This window comes from Coregonus lavaretus, assembly GCF_964263955.1.
Source record: "Coregonus lavaretus genome assembly, contig: HAP1_SCAFFOLD_2791, whole genome shotgun sequence".
Classification (NCBI taxonomy): Eukaryota; Metazoa; Chordata; class Actinopteri; order Salmoniformes; family Salmonidae; genus Coregonus; species Coregonus lavaretus.
In genome coordinates this window covers 56,343-73,908 of record NW_028163463.1, presented here as the reverse complement: position 1 = coordinate 73,908, position 17,566 = coordinate 56,343, and the positions used below count along the sequence as shown (strand labels likewise).

The 17,566-nt window shown below is 43.0% G+C and overlaps 4 protein-coding genes across 4 annotated transcripts; 3 read left to right on the top strand and 1 right to left on the bottom strand.

Moving 5' to 3' along the window:
• The first annotated feature begins 6 nt into the window (after positions 1–6).
• On the top strand, positions 7–1,018 carry LOC311118114 (uncharacterized protein). Its single transcript, XM_084192991.1, has one exon. It carries the CDS (start codon positions 113–115, stop codon positions 725–727), a length of 615 nt encoding a protein of 204 aa, XP_084049117.1. The 5' UTR covers positions 7–112; the 3' UTR covers positions 728–1,018.
• Positions 1,019–1,808: 790 nt separating this feature from the next.
• LOC311118113 (gamma-aminobutyric acid type B receptor subunit 2-like) lies at positions 1,809–11,757 on the top strand (the record flags this gene model as incomplete). The annotated part of the gene is made up of 18 exons (XM_084192990.1): positions 1,809–1,949; positions 2,149–2,286; positions 3,709–3,879; positions 4,063–4,164; positions 4,312–4,377; positions 4,569–4,757; positions 4,953–5,195; positions 5,318–5,378; positions 5,460–5,540; positions 5,692–5,836; positions 6,018–6,150; positions 6,259–6,366; positions 6,719–6,841; positions 9,483–9,593; positions 9,686–9,916; positions 10,099–10,272; positions 10,422–10,582; positions 11,042–11,757. 18 exons carry the CDS (start codon positions 1,809–1,811, stop codon positions 11,160–11,162), a joined length of 2,499 nt encoding a protein of 832 aa, XP_084049116.1. The 3' UTR covers positions 11,163–11,757.
• A 69-nt stretch (positions 11,758–11,826) lies between these two features.
• LOC311118118 (uncharacterized protein) lies at positions 11,827–12,962 on the top strand. Its single transcript, XM_084192994.1, has 4 exons — positions 11,827–11,960; positions 12,068–12,215; positions 12,394–12,502; positions 12,611–12,962. Exons 1-4 carry the CDS (start codon positions 11,879–11,881, stop codon positions 12,731–12,733), a joined length of 462 nt encoding a protein of 153 aa, XP_084049120.1. The 5' UTR covers positions 11,827–11,878; the 3' UTR covers positions 12,734–12,962.
• LOC311118116 (transmembrane protein 116-like) lies at positions 12,833–16,765 on the bottom strand. The gene is made up of 11 exons (XM_084192993.1): positions 16,474–16,765; positions 16,147–16,193; positions 15,949–16,012; positions 15,587–15,715; positions 15,079–15,183; positions 14,919–14,968; positions 14,715–14,798; positions 14,353–14,494; positions 14,123–14,267; positions 13,917–13,996; positions 12,833–13,820 (listed from the first exon to the last, which is right to left on the bottom strand). Exons 1-11 carry the CDS (start codon positions 16,546–16,548, stop codon positions 13,605–13,607), a joined length of 1,137 nt encoding a protein of 378 aa, XP_084049119.1. The 5' UTR covers positions 16,549–16,765; the 3' UTR covers positions 12,833–13,604.
• Between the last annotated feature and the right edge of the window lie 801 nt (positions 16,766–17,566).

Below are 17,566 nucleotides of genomic sequence, written 5' to 3'. Positions count from 1 at the left end.
GAACTACAGTAAGGCACGGACGGTGGAGCAGCCCTGTCCCTGCCCATTCCTTGGCCTCTCCAGCGACACCACTGAGGTTCGAGTGAAGGATGGCAGCAAGATCCGCAACCTCATGCGCTACGCCCTGAGCCGCATGGAGGTCAAGCCCAGGGCGCTGGAGGGCGAGGGGGGGCGTCCTAAGAGCGAAGAAGGGGATAGCACCACCGAGGTCCAGGAAGCAACATGCTCCCAGGCACCGGAAAAGATGCCCAGCCGGCAGATAGTATTCACTGGGACGGGGAAGGGGGTCTCCAAGGCCATCACATGTGTGGAGATCCTGAAGCGCCGTGTGAAAGGCTTGCACCAGCAGACCAGGCTGCTCTTCAGCCCTGTCCTGGAGGTGTGGGAACCCCTGGAGCCTGCGGCAGGCCTGGACAGCCTCACCGTCAACAGGAACATACCTGCTATTTGGGTACTGCTCTCCAGAGACCCCCTGGATGCCAGCCTGCCTGGGTACCAGGCTCCAGGGAACTTTGATGCCCTGTGGGCACAGGCTGCCAAGGAGGACGCAGGGGTTGCTGGTGGACAGAGGCATGGGGGCAGGAGGAAGAGGGGAGGTGGTGGTGGTGGTGGTGGTGGTGGTGGAAGGGGTAAGGGACCAGGAGGCCCTGTCAGACAGACTGGTCGATCCAGAGGGCCAGGGAAAGGCCAGAGTCGTGGTAAGGGGGCGCTGGCAGGGCAGGAATGAGATGTAATCTGGGTGTGGAAGAGGACTTTGGACCAACCTGTTAACATCACAGGACAGTCCCCATCGGCTGATGGGTGCACTAAAAGTCAACCTATCCAACTTTTCTGTTATTGTGTTATGCTTCACTTTCTGTTAGAGAGGATGTGAGGGAGTGCCTAAGTTCATAGGTCAAGCCTGAATTGTCTGAATTGGGTGGAACTGTTTCATGACAGATGATACTTTTTTTTGTGCTCTTATACTTAAGTTCAATATTTTGTTTCATTCAATTATGGAAATAAAGTTTAACCTGTACATGATTGCGCTGGTCATTTTGATGATACATTTTTATAGAAAATGTATTATAGCTTGTTCTGCAACTACATGCAGAACAATAATAACACTTATACTTTTCAAAGGAATGTAATTGATGAATGTTATTGCTGGAGAAATAAGTTAATTGAATGCTCTCTTGAGAAGCTGAACAACAATGCCATCTTGTGGTGAAAATGTAATGATGCCAGAATTTGAAGGTAGAGCGGTCTTGGAACACAAAGGTGTTCCTTCCCTGTCAAAACATCAGCTGTCAATCACAGACCATTTCTTTAGCCTATAAGTCTGATTGTGGAGCTATATTTCTTCATAATCCACATTGGGATAACCTACATGTAAATGACAAAATATTGAAAAGTTATATTAAAAGTGAATTCCCTTCCAGAATAAAACCAAAGCATAGCAAGCAGTGAATGTGTGTAGTGGGATCAGAGTGGCAGATGTAGGTAACCTAGTCAGTCACAGCCAGCGCCTTATCCCTTTATCCTCTTCAGTGGATTCTCTTGAGGGAGCAGCCGCTGTGCGTGGAATGGCCTGGCTGGAACAGATGAGGATTAAGGGGTCTTAACTAGGACCTGACTCCCTTACAGGACGTGTGTGCTAGTCAGGAGGAGAGATGCACCAGGGAGAGGAGACGGGGAAGTGGAAGGGACAAAAGAAAAGGATGAGTGGCGGTGGACGAGCCAGCTCGAGACAGGTCCTGGTTCTCTCATGGCTGCTCGTTGTCCCCTCTCTGACCCAGGTTCGCCACTCTCTGCCAGTCTTGTGGATCATGCCACTGACAGACAACCCAGGGCAGGGAAACCTCACGGCATCCGTGTTGCCTGCTGTCCAGCTCGCTCTAGACGACCTGAGCAGGCAGCAGACTCCTCTAAGAAACTATGAGATCAATTTTCACGTCATAGATTCAGAGGTAACATTTGCTGGTGTATTAGTGGAATGGTGGTTTTTGACCAACAAGCCTATTTTAGTGGTGTGTACATTGTTTACGTGGAGAACAATGTGAAAGGTAGTGTATTTTAATGCAAAAATAAAATGTAAGCTGTTCAGTGCATTTGGAGTCATGATGAAGGGAGTGAGACAGTTCACTTTGTTTTCTCTTTGTCTTTTAGTGTGATACTGCCAAAGGACTTAAAGCCTTCTTTGATGCTATATGCTTTGGGCCAAAGTACTTGATGATCTTTGGAGGTTTGTGTCCATCAGTCACATCCGTCCTTGCTGAATCACTACAGCGGTGGAACCTTGTACAGGTATCGAGCACTGAGCAAACTTTTTACATCACAATGTATTGTTTATCAGAATAGAGCATGTTATTTAATAGGTGACATACAGTGCATTCGGAAAGTATTCAGATCCCTTGACTTTTTCCACATTTTGTTACATTACAGCCTTGTTCTAAAATTGATTAAATTAATTTAAACAACGGAGATATCAGATTTACATAAGTATTCAGACCCTTTACTTAGTACTTTGTTGAAGCACCTTTGGCAGAGATTACAGCCTTGAGTCTTCTTGGGTATGACGCTACAAGCTTGGCACACCTGTATTTGGGGTGTTTCTCCCATTCTTCTCTGCAGATCCTCTGCAGGTTGGATAGGGAGCATTGCTGCACAGCTATTTTCAGGTCTCTCCAGAGATGTTCAAGTCTGGGCTCTGGCTGGGCAACTCATGGACATTCAGAGACTTGTGCCGAAGCCAGTCCTGATTTGTCTTGGCTGTGTGCTTAGGATCGTTGTCCTGTTGGAATGTGAACCTCCGACCCCAGTCTGAGGTCCTGAGCGCTCTGGAGCAGGTTTTCATCAAGGATCTCTCTGTACTTTGCTCTGTTCATCTTTGCCTCGATCCTGACTAGTGTCCCAGTCCCTGCCACTGAAAAACATCCCCACAGCATGATGCTGCCACCACGCTTCACCGTAGGGATGGTGCCAGGATTCCTCCAGATGTGACACTTGGCATTTAGGCCAAAGAGTTCAATCTTGGTTTCATCAGACCAGATAATCTTGTTTATCATGGTCTGAGAGTCTTTAGGTGCCTTTTGGCAAACTCCAAGCAGGCTTTCATGTGCCTTTTACTGAGGAGTAGCTTCCGTCTGGCCACTCTACCATAAAGGCCTGATTGGTGGAGTGCTGCAGAGATGGCTGTCCTTCTGGAAGGTTCTCCCATCTCCAAGGAGGAACTCTAGAACTCTGTCAGCGTGACCATCGGGTTCTTGGTCACCTCCCTGACCAAGGCCCTTCTCCCCCGATTGCTCAGTTTGGCCGGGCAGCCAACTTTAGGAAGAGTCTTGGTGGTTCCAAACTTCTTCCATTTAAGAATTATGGAGGCCACTGTGTTCTTGATGACCTTCAATGCTGCAGACATTTTTTGGTACCCTTCCCCAGATCTGTGCCTCGACACAATCCTGTCTCGGAGTGCTACGGAAAATTCCTTAGTGAAAAGAAAAACAACTTTTTTCGCTTTGTCATTATGAGGTATTGTGTGTAGATTGATGAGGGAAAAAAATAATTTAATAAATTTTAGGACAAGACTGTAATGTAACAAAATGTGGAAAAAGTCAAGGGGTCTGAATACTTTCAGAATGCGCTGTACATGCAAATCACACAATTGCTGGTACTTCAAATAATGATATTGTGCTCTTCTAGCCTAACATTATCACACATTCAATATTTCAGCTATATTTCCCTGCAACAACGCCTGTTTTAGATTGTGAGAAAAAATATCCCAACTTCTTCCGAATGGTCACCTCGGACAACACAGTCAATCAGGCTGTTGTGAAGATCCTACAGAACTACAAGTGGAGGCGTGTAGGAACTCTGACCCAGGATGTACAGAGGATCTCAGAGGTACCACTGACCTTGGTACCACTTTCTGTCACATGGCTGTTTCAGCTGGTGTACAATGTAGACGTTATCACCATTTACAAGCAGGGATACAAAGGTATCAGGCAGTAGTCTATTGATTCAGACTGCTGACAACTATGCTGTCTTGTGTGAAATCTGAAGTTTATATTGTCCTGTCCTTGACAGATAAGGAGAGATCTGACTAAACAGCTGAGCAAGGCTGATGTTATGGTTGCTGTAACTGAAAGCCTGTCCACTGACCCATGTGTCAATGTAAAGAAATTGAAGGTGAGTAATATGCCCAAATCATCTTTACTTACAAAGTTTGAATTAGGCACTCAATTGCATCATTTCAGAAAATTGCAGCTGCATCGTCAATGTGTCAATCTCGAGGCTCTGCCTTTTCTTTGTTTTGTATCATGTCCCTTTCGACAGGATATGGATGTAAGGATCATTATTGGGCTGTTTGACGAGAATTCAGCGTCCAAAGTGTTTTGCTGTGTGAGTACATAACCAGAAAACCTCAGTTTAAATCTGATGCGATGCAACACCATGCCATCATTGATGATTAGCACTTGTTTGAGACAAAGATTAATGGCAGTTTAACAGAGCATTCATCATACTATTACTTTTTAATTATCTTTATGATAACCATTTGCCTTTGTAATTACCCTATAACCTTTTTCTTCTAGGCTTACAGCCTGAACATGTTTGGCGGGAGGTATCAGTGGATCCTCCCTGGCGGTTACCAGGGGAGCTGGTGGGAGGAGGCCAACTCCTCCAACTGTACTTCAAACAACCTGCTGACCGCTATGGAGGGCCATATCATTGTGGACTTCACACACCTCAGTAACAGACAGATCAAAGGCATCTCAGGAAGGGTAGGTCCTGAGGTTTTCAGCAAGGAACAGCATATTCCGTCGATACTGTACCATGCTCTCTCTGATGGATAAGTAGTGTTTATAACAAAAATTGGCCATAATGTTGAAAACATCAAACAGTGTATTTGCAATGTTGCAAAGGTAATGCAAGAGCATTAAGAGAAGTTAAACAAGCACCTTTGTGTTTCTGTTTAGACCCCACAAGAGTATGACGAGACTTACAACAGAGAGCTGCTGCAGAAAGGGTTAGTTGCCAGCAAGTTCCATGGGTTTGCCTATGATGGAGTTTGGGTGATGGTGAAAGCATTGACCAGGGTCATTGAGTCGGTAAGATACAGAGAGAGATATGACATCCACCGGAACTTCACAGTCAGCGATAAGGAGATTGGACGAATGGTCCTGGATTCCATGAAGGAAATCCGCTTTGAGGGTGTAACTGTAAGTTAGCATGACTGTTGTGTTAACATTCCATTTTAGATAGATCATTGCTCCAAAAGACTAAAGATAAGATGTGTTTTACAAATAATGTTCTCAAATTGACAGTTTTTTTTTTTTTTCAGGGTCAAGTTCTGTTTAGAAATGGTGAACGCATGGGAACTATTAACTTAAGCCAATTTCAAGGTAAACATTACAGATGTGTATTTCCATGAATTTAGAGAACATTCTTTGTGAAATATTTATCAACTGCTTGTGTTTCCACAGAGGGCCGGGAGGTCAAGATAGGCCAGTATAATGCTGAAGCAGAAGTATTGGAACTCATCAACCACTTAATCAGGTTTCAAGGTAGGAGCTACAGTATTAGGACAAGGCATTAAGCAAGTTCATGATGACACCTCAACTATAAAAAAAAGACCACCAATTTACCATTAGAGTTGTTTGTTTTGTGTGTTTTGTTTTACAGTCTTTGCGTTCTTCTTGTTTGTGCCTTTCACAGGGATGGAGCCGCCTAAAGACCGGACACACTCCCAGCGATGGGATGTCAGTGTTCCCCTCTGCATCATCTTGTCATCCACCACTGGCCTGGCCATGCTCATGGCACTCTCCTTCCTCTTCTTCCACATCAAGCACCGCAACCATTGGTATGATCATTATTCCAAGCGTCTTGTATTGGCTTGTAATTGAACTAGATACTTTTTGAGGTAGCTTACATCGAAACACAAGCTTGTTCTTTCTTTCATTGTTGTCCATCTTACTCAGTCACATGCTCTGCTCAGACAAGGCAGCCTGTTAAAATATCTCAATATTTTGTTTTTCCCATAGGGTCATTAAGAAGTCCAGTCCGTCCATGAACTACCTCATTATCCTGGGTACGATGCTGGCCTGTACCTCCGTCTTCCTCTATGGGCTGGATGGATCCCTTGTGACTGACAAAGTGTTTGTCACGCTTTGCCCTGTGAGTACACATGAGCTTAAACGTCTAAGCATTTTAGTGATAAGAAGAGAGAACCCTTGTTTAAAAGGGATGCATGTTGTTTTAGACATTTTCCTCCTCTTGTCACAGATTCGCACATGGATTCTTTCTGTAGGATACACCACAACTTTTGGGGCATTGTTTGCAAAAACCTGGAGGGTCTGGACAATTGTCAACAATAAGGAGATAATGAAAAAGGTAAACTCAAAGTTAAAAAGGTAAACTCAAAGTTAAAAAGGTAAACTCAAAGTTAAAAAGGTAAACTCAACGTTAAAAAGGTAAACTCAAAGTTAAAAAGGTAAACTCAAAGTTGAAAAGGTAAACTCAAAGTTGAAAAGGTAAACTCAAAGTTGAAAAGGTAAACTCAAAGTTGAAAAGGTAAACTCAAAGTTATAAAGGTAAACTCAAAGTTATAAAGGTAAACTCAAAGTTTAAAAGGTAAACTCAAAGTAAAGAAGTTAAAGAAACTCAAAAAGTACAGCCCTTTTAATCACCATCTCTCCTGTCTAATATTTAATACTCATCCTCTCCCTCTCTGTTCTTTCTTCAGATTATTAAGGATTACCAACTATGGATTATTGTCGGGGGAATGCTGCTGATCGATCTGTGCCTCTTAATCTGCTGGCAGATGGTGGATCCACTCAGACGAACAGTGGAAGAGTTCAGCCTAGAGGTAACACTTTAATATAAACTCAGCAAAAAAAGAAACGTCCTCTCACTGTCAACTGCGTTTATTTTCAGCAAATTTAACGTGTAAATATTTGTATGAACATAACAAGATTCAACAACTAAGACATGTGACTAACAGAAATTGAAAAATGTGTCCCTGAACAAAAGGGGGGTCAAAATCAAAAGTAACAGTCAGTATCTGGTGTGGCCACCAGCTGCATTAAGTACTGCAGTGCATCTCCTCCTCATGGACTGCACCAGATTTGCCAGTTCTTGCTGTGAGATGTTACCCCACTCTTCCACCAAGGCACCTGCAAGTTCCCTGGACATTTCTGGGGGGAATGGCCCTAGCCCTCACCCTCCAATCCAACAGGTCCCAGACGTGCTCAATGGGATTGAGATCCGGGCTCTTCGCTGACAATCCTGTCTTGCAGGAAGTCACGCACAGATCGAGCAGTATGGCTGGTGGCATTGTCATGCTGAAGGGTCATGTCAGGATGAGCCTGCAGGAAGGGTACCACATGAGGGAGGAGGATGTCTTCCCTGTAACGCACAGCTTTGAGATTGCCTGCAATGACAAGCTCAGGCCGATGATGCTGTGACACACCGCCCCAGACCATGACGGACCCTCCACCTCCAAATCGATCCCACTCCAGAGTACAGGCCTCGGTGTAACGCTCATTCCTTCGACGATAAACACGAATCCGACCATCACCCATGTTGAGACAAAACCGCGACTCGTCAGTGAAGAGCACTTTTTGCCAGTCCTGTCTGGTCCAGCGACGGTGGGTTTGTGCCCATAGGCGACATTGTTGCCGGTGGACAGTCTGAGCACTGATGGAGGGATTGTGCATTCCTGGTGTAACTCGGGCAGTTGTTGTTGCCATCCTGTACCTGTCCCGCAGGTGTGACTTTCGGATGTACTGATCCTGTGCAGGTGTTGTTACACGTGGTCTGCCACTGTGAGGACAATCAGCTGTCCGTCCTGTCTCCCTGTAGCGCTGTCTTAGGCGTCTCACAGTACGGACATTGCAATTTAATGCCCTGGTCACATCTGCAGTCCTCATACCTCCTTGCAGCATGCCTAAGGCACGTTCATGCAGATAAGCAGGGACCCTGGGCATCTTTCTTTTGGTGTTTTTCAGAGTCAGTAGAAAGGCCTCTTTAGTGTCCTAAGTTTTCATAACTGTGACCTTAATTGCCTACCGTCTGTAAGCTGTTAGTGTCTTAACAACCGTTCCACAGGTGCATGTTCATTAATTGTTTATTGTTTATTGAACAAGCATGGGAAACAGTGTTTAAACCCTTTACAATGAAGATCCGTGAAGTTATTTGGATTTTTACGAATTATCTTTGAAAGACAGGGTCCTGAAAAAGGGACGTTTCTTTTTTTGCTGAGTTTATATATATTTTTTTTTGCATTTTAACCTTGGTCTTGCTCTCTTTTCTTTTATCTTTTGTTGTGTAGGATACAGCCATTGTTAAAGTTAGCCTCTCAATTTGAACTGCCTTTTGATTCATTTCCCCATGTATTGTTGTGCTTGCTATGTTTTGCCAGTCATGCTCCTTCTTTCTGATGTCCTTTTGCTCTTAGTAATGGAATGTTTATTTGCTATTTTATTATATTTCTTACTCCTTAAGAGTCCTAGGCAATCTTGAAAGGAGCAAATAAAATGTATTATTAATATTATTATTATCATTATTAGATCCAGATACTGTATATCTACTCTAGTATATCCTATTAGACAAACAGTGGAACAGTTCAGCTTGGAGGTTAATCACTCAGACAGGTCATGTATTGGCCAAGGTGGCACTTCAGTACCATCATCACACATGCGTTTAAGTTAAAAGGTGTCTAAATGTGTACACTGCTCATAGGAAGTATCATTCAATTTAGTTAACTGGTTATCCATTCACTCTGCCCACCTCCACAACATATCCATCCCTATTGCCCAACCTCTTTAGACCTGAGACACTATCATACTACACTGCAAATCTCACCACCCATGAGTTGAATCCCCTTTGTTCGAAGGTAAAGATCAACCTCCGTACACTCAGTGTGTTGGAATGCACACAATCATGGGCTTTGTTTAAAGTAATGAGATTATCTGGTTTTACTGTCGATCCACAGATTACAGTAAATTGTGTGTAGGGTTAACCTCTGCTCTAGTCTGGAGTCGACCATGTGGTTGTAGTAAATGGCTCATTTCTGGAGTCGACCATGTGGTTGTAGTAAATGGCTCATTTCTGGAATCGACCATGTGGTTGTAGTAAATGGCTCATTTCTGGAGTCGACCATGTGGTTGTAGTAAATGGCTCTGGTCTGGAGTCGACCATGTGGTTGTAGTAAATGGCTCTGGTCTGGAGCCGATCATGTGGTAGTAGTAAATGGCTCATTTCTGGAGTCGACCATGTGGTTGTAGTAAATGGCTCTGGTCTGGAGTCGACCATGTGGTTGTAGTAAATGGCTCTGGTCTGGAGCCGATCATGTGGTAGTAGTAAATGGCTCTAGTCTGGAGTCGACCATGTGGTTGTAGTAAATAGTTCTGGTCTAAAGTCAACCATGTGGTAGAGTAGTAGTAAATGTGAAACTCAGAGGGAGATAAAACATATTAAAATAGTATTTCCTTTTTGTGGTGTTTCAGACTGATCGTGGTGGTGAAGACGTTAATACAAGGCCCTTCCTGGAGCACTGTGAAAGTACAAACATGACTAAATGGCTCGCCATTGTATATGGCTACAAAGGGCTTCAAATGGTGAGAGATATTGCCAGAACCCTGTTCAACACCCAGGATCCTTTTCAAACAAAGCTGGTAATCTAGCTGATTGTTTTCCATCTTTCCTTTAGTTACTTGGATGTTTCCTGGCCTTGAGAACCAGGCATGCACATATCCATCTCCTCGATGATGATGACAGCAAGTACACAAGGCTGAGCATGTACTACGTGACCGTCATGTCTATCATTGGAACATCAGGGTGCTTCCTGACCCGGTATAACCCTAATGTACAGCTCTTCATCATGGCTTTGGTGGTCATCTCCTGCTGTACCTGCACCCTGTGTCTGGTGTTCCTGCCAAAGGTGTCACCTGCCTCATCTCTGAAACCTCCTCTTGTATACATGTTGAACTCTCATGTTGAAATATCTAATTTATCTCAATGTCCTCTTGTTTTACTCACATCTCTGTGTATATGTTAGATGATGTTGGATGGAAAACACTCATCTTGAAAAATATGATTGACTGCTTCTGTCTTGTATCCTAGCTTATAGAAATCAGAGACAATCCCAACCAAGTGGATCCAACTAGCTGGTTCCAATGTGATCCTAACCAGGAGGACTCGGAGACCTCCAGTTCCTCTAGCAGTCTCAATCAGGGCAGCAGATCTCTTGAAAGCCTGCGTACTGAAAACCAGCAGCTCTGGAGGAGAATCACAGAGGTGGGTTCTGACCCCTTGTCTTGAGTCTAAACAATTCACAGAACTTTAACCGTTGTAGGTTGAACACCCATGTGTTGTAGAGCTAATAATCATTAATGCCATTTCAGACCGTGGAACTTTGGGAATTAACATATAAATGGTATTTGCAGATTGGTAACCAGTTGGAGGATGTCGCCATGCAAGTACTAGAGGAAGAGCTGAGTCCTCCCAGTCGACAGGGCCATGAGGTGACATTGAGAGCCCAGGTGTGCTCTGAGGATGTGTCCAGGATGAACAGGGAACTCTCTGATGACATCAACTTACCTGAACAGTACGGGAAAACATATTACTCTGATACAAAAATTACATTATGCAATACAAATATTTTCTATACTTTCTATATATACACTGAGTGTACAAAACATTATGAACATATTCTCTTTCCATGACATAGACTGACCAGGTGAATCCAGGTGAAAACTATGATCCCTTATTATATTGTTAAATGGTCCACCACCCAAAGGACATCCAGCCAACTTGACACAACTGTGGGATGACATTGGAGTCAACATGGGCCAGCATCCCTGTAGTACGCTTTTGACACCATGTAGAGTCCATGCCCCAATGAATTGAGACTCTTCTGGGGGCAAAAGGGGAGGGGGGGCTCAATATTAGGAAGGTGTTCTTAATGTTTTGTACACTCAGTGTATGTATATATATATTTTAGAAATATCTACTGTATATATTTTGGAATGAAACGTCCTACACACTTGCTTGTTTTCCTTTATAGCGTGCAACGAAGACGGTCCGTGCAGCTGCCAATTCTTCACCACGCCTACATGCCAGCCATTGGGGGAATTTCTGCCAGCTGTTCCAGCCTTCTGAGAAATCCCGACCTTCCTTTACCTTGACTGCCATAGCGTCATTCACATCTGAAGTCATGTTCAAATCCAGACAAGTTCTAGCTACATGTGGTGCTGACAAAGGTTTTGTGTGGTAAATTACAATAGGTGCTTTACTTTAGGATTTTTAGTTGATTAATTGCAGTGGAATTCATGGAAATGGTCTCCTGATGGAAAAATTATTCAACATTCTGGCCGTTTCCCCTGTGTTTCCCAACATGGGAGTATCCTGTATTGCAGCAGGATACTGGCAGTGACTGTATTTGCACTCTTGGTAACTACTCTGTGCTGTGGCGCTGCTCTGTCATGTTGTCAATCTGGGAATTTCCTGGTCTGATACTGCTAAAGCCCAGGAATGAACTCCAAGGCAGAAATTAACCCTTTACAGTGGTCAAATAAATAATTGTCTTTCCAAACATAGCCAAGATGTTGTTTTCTCCAAGACAGAGGCAATGTCTAAGAAAATACAAGTTTATGTTATCAGTCTTTCAAAGATGATGAATAATCGGTTTGAGAGTATAACCATTAAATGCAACAAAAAAATAAACAACTATTTTGCAATCCACTGTTGTGTGCCAGACTTTCTATTCGAGGAGAATGTGTTGTAATAACAAAAAAGGGAGGAGGCATGTCTCAACTTGGGCTTTATAAAAAAGGTACATCTATCTCACTGCACAAAGTGTGTTAGGTATCCACAACAACATCCTTGAAAAAACTATCCTGCTATGTTCTCCATCAGAACCTCATTCATCCTGCCAGCACTTCTGGCCCTTTTGGTTGTAAATGTGGAATCCTCCTTCAGTGGTGGTAAGTTTGAACAACTATTTTGTCATACTTGTATAAATATATATATAAATATAGTATTATGATGTTATTGTTATGTTGTTCATGTATTATTATAACTTTTCTCATAGGTAGTGGAGGATCCTACAATTATGATATATCTAAAATGTCTGACCTGAGGAAGCTGTACAACTCCAAGGTGTATGAAGCAGACAGAATGAGGAGACCCCTAGAAGGCATGTCCTTTCAGGTGGGGGATTTCAGCCACTCAGGAGTCAGGTGAGTAACATGATATTATGTATGATAGATGTATTATGTACGATATACGTATGATATTGATAAAATAAGCCTCCAAAAGTCAGTCGTTTGTTACTGCATATCTAGCAACATCATGTTTATTATTTAGGAAACTGCCTAAATGACCCGCTATGTCTAATCCTTCGTTGTTGATCCACAGAGTGACTTTGGCTGACGGCGCCAAGTGGCTTGTCCATAAAGGGAATGGATTTGGCATCAGCTCTCAGACTGTGGTGGTAGATGCACGCCACATGAGTCAAGACTGGAAGGCAAGTATTCAATCAGCTTTCTTTCAATAAGCCATTTTTATTGAAATGGCTTTGTAGTGGCAAATACATAGTCATTCAGATTAAAACATAGTTTTTTTCGTTTTTCAGAAAGTTGAAACCAAAAACTTTAGAGGAAGTAAGACGGTCTCTGATTTCGTCAAAGCTGGAGGCACCGACTACAGCCTCATCTTTGATAACTGCCATGATGCAGCTGGTCGGATGTGGGAGTGAAACAATATTTTATTGTTTTGGTGAAGCTGCAGCAGTTACTATATTTGATGGATTGACTTAAACAGAAATAAAGTCCAATGAATTGACAGACTGAAAATGCACATTCTTTAAATTCAGTTTAATTTACATCTCTGAAAAATTAAATGTGTATGTTGTGGTACTGTATTTATCCCGTTGTCATGCCTGTCACATTTTATGCAGGGCAATAAATCAAGTTTGTTGAATTGAACTCAAGGAGAGAGCATAAACTTACTGTAACATTTCTGTGAACAAGCCCATGCAGGGCGAAAACTAAATATTGCACACACTTGCGTATCTACGACCATTACACAACACCATGGGCCAAACTGGTACGTCAAGCAGCATCTCTGTGAATGGAGTTCCTTTGTTCCATCATGATGAAAAGTAACAGGCTGCTCACTGTCTTCCACACGGTTGGGCTCAATCAGGGCCTCTCTAAATCAAAGACATGCCAGTCTGTTACAAAGCCTTTCACAAATATCCTCGGCTGTCCCCAACTACTGTGGGAAAATCTAAACACTAACGTAGAGACAATGTTTGCACGACCGATGCAGTCAAAACAAGTGAAGGAGGGAGTGACTCTGATTACGATGAAAGCAGAGCTCTCAGATCCTGTTTCAGAGCTGCTCTTCCTCTCGTTGTAAATTCCCTGGTTCTTCCTTTTTTTCACGCCTCAGCGGTTCAGCCTCTGTCTGGTTCGACCCTGCTTTGGATATTCTTGCTTCATTGGTATACCAGGTGCTTCCCAAGGTACTGTCCCCAAGATTATAAACCAAACGGTCACTCTCCCAGTCTGGCACAAAAGGTTTTGTTTAGTTTCTTTCGCCAGTTTCACAACTGCCTTAATAAGTTAATGTGGGGTCGGTAGAATACCAGGTCCTCCTATATCATCTGCTTCGGGGGATGGTGTTGACCATAGAGTTTTATAGCCTTTCTTCTGAGATCTCAGAAGTGGCGTCTGGGTGTCCATGTCCCTTAGAGCATCTTTGCTAGCTGAGCGGAAGTGTCTCTGTGTCCAGCCGTACACCACACAGTTCAGAAGGCCTTGAGAGGATGAGGTGAAGGCCTGGGATGAGGAAGACGAAGTAGAAGTTAAGAAATGGACTGAGGAGGAGGTTGCACACGGCTTGGATGTAGGTTTCGGAGCAGCTAGCAGTTTTACCTGTAAGATGTACAGAACGACGCCCACAACTCCCTCCACTGACTTCAGGTTGTACAGAATCATGGCTGCCAGGAAGACGGCTGAAATGGAAGGGTAAATAAGGCAATATATCAAAAAGGAGAATGTGATTTTCAGCTGCTACAAATCATTTATCAAGCCTGGGGGGGCCCTAGGATTCTGAGCTGGGTGAACATTACTGTAGTTACCTGGGCCCCAACAGAAGAGGAAGACAGAGGGGTAGAGGAGCATGTGTCGGTCCAGAACACGAAGAGACGCCCACTGCCTGTCGCCTAGGAAACCACTAGAGGTCACACAACGTCTGTAAACAGTGCGGGCTTTTCCCATGAGCACCTGGTGTAGACGAAAGACGTGTGAAGCCAAGATAAGTTTGAGTAAAATAAATATAGGATTGTAACCACGGGATAGGTTGACTCACCACAATGCCAACAAAGGTGAGGAGGAAGGCTGCCAGGAAGACAGCAATACTGTACATGTGTACCAGGTGGCAAGCTGAGTCCACCTCCATCTGGTTGAAGTCAGTAGACATGAAGAGTGCCTCTGTGTGCATTAGAAGGCACCTAATATGCAATGAGAGGGACGTTAGTCAAACCGTTATGCACTTCAAAGTAAAAGAGACGTATTAAAAATTATGATTAAATCATATTAATTGACCAAACATATAGCACAGAAGTGCTTGATATGAATTCTGATTGCCTCACTAAAACCGCAAACCTTATTGACCCATAATGAACTCTCCCCATGGTAATATTCCTACTTTGATGCATGCTACAGACCTACTTGTAAGGCTGGCTGAAGTTTGTGTAACAGTGGTCCATGTTTCCTGTTACAAACACTGGCATCATCAGCAGCACGGGGAGGACACTGGGAGGAGAAACGGGGACAGGACATTTAGCATACTCCCTCTATTGCATGCATAATGACATCTACTGAACTTTAAATAGGTCAAGCATATACTGTTTCTGTGAAAAAGTCAATGCTTACCATGACAGGACTGCAGCAATCTTGCTGAAAGTGCTCAGTTTGGTGACGCACTTCAACAAAACAGAGGACAGATTTTAACCAAACGGTTGAATATGGGGAAATACAGACAACCAAATGTGTCAGACATCAAAACGTTAATAATTTGTCAGGTGGCACCTACTTGGGCTGGGTATCCATTAAGGCTCCTGTAGAATTTGTTATTTAGCCCAGAGTAGAGGGTCCATACGTAGTTCAATGTGTAGAAGAACGAGGTCATATACAGTATCTGATAAAAGACAGGGGTTCCCCGTCAGTGGTCATCATGAATCAACCAACATGTACTTATATTTTAGTGGTGAGAAGAGTGGTATGATGTACCAATGGAATAATGTTCCCTATCTGCTTATCCATGGAGATTAGATATCTATGACCATCATTGGTTTTGTTGTGGGGTTATATATCATTTTCCCTTTTGGCATAGAATAGTACAAGGGAAATGGGTCAGCCACATCCAGACTCCTTTGTCCTGATCTAACAGAATTGAATTGAAGAGGCGTCAGATTGGGCTAGATTTGCTGCTCTACTTCATTTGGACCTGATCTAGAGCTGGCTTGGTCAACTACTTCTTATAGTGAAACTTTAAGTCAGCTCTTACTGTAAATGAATGGATTCTATGTCTGTGTCCAAACCTGTTCAACGATGTGTAGGTTGTAGCAGGTGGCATGGCTATCACAGTCCTGGGTGAACAGTACTGCTCCTATCAGCCAGCTGACTGCCAGCAGCAAGTCTGTCACACTCAGTAAGAACAATGGCTGCATCTGCAGAGGAGGTAGTATCGGCATTGTTTTGGAGTTAAAATGGAGTCTAAAGCACAGTCATGGTATTGTAGGTAGGTTAATAATATTGTTATTATTATTATTAACAAAAACAACAACCGATTGGATTTATATAGCGCCTTTCTACCAACTAAGGTAGGGTAAAATATATGCTTAAATGCGGAAACAATTAAAAACAACTGTAGATGGGATCATCTGTAGTGTTCGTAACTAACCTCAGGTGTCCTTATGAGGTGTTGGAAAGTTGCATAAACAATTATGGAACCTGAACCGACAATGCTGCAAATAACAGAAAAACACATTGGGAAGAGCTCTCAATTTGACCTGTGTGATCACCAGATTGTACAATTACAAAGAGGTTTGTAAAAATAAAATAAAAATAAAAAATGTTGTAAATGCTGTGCCCTGCTTACCTTAGCACTGCCATAATCAACTGGATCCATCTGACTGCAAAGTACACCTTTACAGGGGAAAGGTGTTGATTAGAAACCAAAACAGTCATATACTGTATATCCCTACCGGCAGATCTTATAAGAGAAGAACAATCTCATCCACTTTATTAAGTGCGAGAGGGTGGTCCCACCTCCCCACCCGCTAAAAGCCATGCTGCAGACACATGTGGCAACGATGTAGCTACAACTAAGAAATACATATTGCTGTCCACTGTACAGTAGTTTAAATACAGGACAACTGCAAATGAATAATCACAATACTTAATAAATACTTCATATATTACTCACAACAGTCCAGTCCTCAGGCGTTGTTGTGTTTTGCTCCGTGTTGTTTGAGACATCCTGCAAGACGACATTTAACATGTTTTCTTTATTCTAATACTTAACTCAAGTGCAGAATATCTATATATATATATGTCGTTCCCAAAACATTCAGCCAGTTTAAAACAACAGAGACTAGTTGTGATTTAGGCTGAGTAACCTAGACACGCACGGATCCAACACTGAAGTGGTTGTACAGTAGCCGAACAACACATTGAACGCAGGGCAACCTAGACACGCACGGATCCAACACTGAAGTGGTTGTACAGTAGCCGAACAACACATAGAACGCAGGGCGCTCTCACTCTCCATTTGACCTAACCGGTTTATGCTTCGTCACATGACCGCAACAAGTGTCATCATGGCTGGTTTCATAATCTTATAATTTCCATTAGGGGACATCCCGTAGCCTATTAACCCTTGTTGTTTTAATTTAAAGGCACCACTTTATCCTGCAATAACCATGGCCATGACAAAAATAAACTGCATTAGTGTGAAAAATATTCACTGAGTGTACAAAACATTAAGAACCGGTGCGTCGTAGGTGCTAGGCGTATATTGACCCTCTGAATGGCACACATACACAATCCATGTCTCAGTCATCTCAAAGTTTAAAAATCCTCCTTTAACCTGTCTCCTCCCCTTCATCTACACTGATTGAAGTGGATTTAACAAGTGCCATCAATAAGGGATCATAGCTTTCACCTGGACTCACCTGGTCAGTCTGTCATGGAAAGAGCAGCCCTTACGAAAAAATATTGCAGTCAGAGAGCAGTATCAAATCAAATCAAATTGTATTGGTCACATACACATATTTAGCAGATGTTATTGCGTATAACTGCAGTATAACTAGTTAGAGTGCAGTACACTGCAGTATGCTGCAAATACTGCCTCCAAAATAACACCGTTTTTTTACTGCAGTAATATACAGTGGGAAAAAAAAGTATTTAGTCAGCCACCAATTGTGCAAGTTCTCCCACTTAAAAAGATGAGAGAGGCCTGTAATTTCCATCAAAGGTACACGTCAACTATGACAGACAAAATGAGGAAAACAAATCCA

Excerpts from the sequence above, each read along its gene's own strand:
- LOC311118114 (XM_084192991.1), top strand. The coding sequence starts at position 113 with ATGCGCTACGCCCTGAGCCGCATGGAGGTCAAGCCCAGGGCGCTGGAG.
- LOC311118118 (XM_084192994.1), top strand. The coding sequence starts at position 11,879 with ATGTTCTCCATCAGAACCTCATTCATCCTGCCAGCACTTCTGGCCCTT. Across the intron at positions 11,961-12,067 it reads GGAATCCTCCTTCAGTGGTG|GTAGTGGAGGATCCTACAAT; the intron begins GTAAGTTTGAAC and ends CTTTTCTCATAG. Across the intron at positions 12,216-12,393 it reads TTCAGCCACTCAGGAGTCAG|AGTGACTTTGGCTGACGGCG; the intron begins GTGAGTAACATG and ends GTTGATCCACAG.
- LOC311118116 (XM_084192993.1), bottom strand. The coding sequence starts at position 16,548 with ATGTTAAATGTCGTCTTGCAGGATGTCTCAAACAACACGGAGCAAAAC. Across the intron at positions 16,194-16,473 it reads CGCCTGAGGACTGGACTGTT|GTGTACTTTGCAGTCAGATG; the intron begins GTGAGTAATATA and ends TCCCCTGTAAAG. Across the intron at positions 15,716-15,948 it reads ACCTCATAAGGACACCTGAG|ATGCAGCCATTGTTCTTACT; the intron begins GTTAGTTACGAA and ends CCTCCTCTGCAG.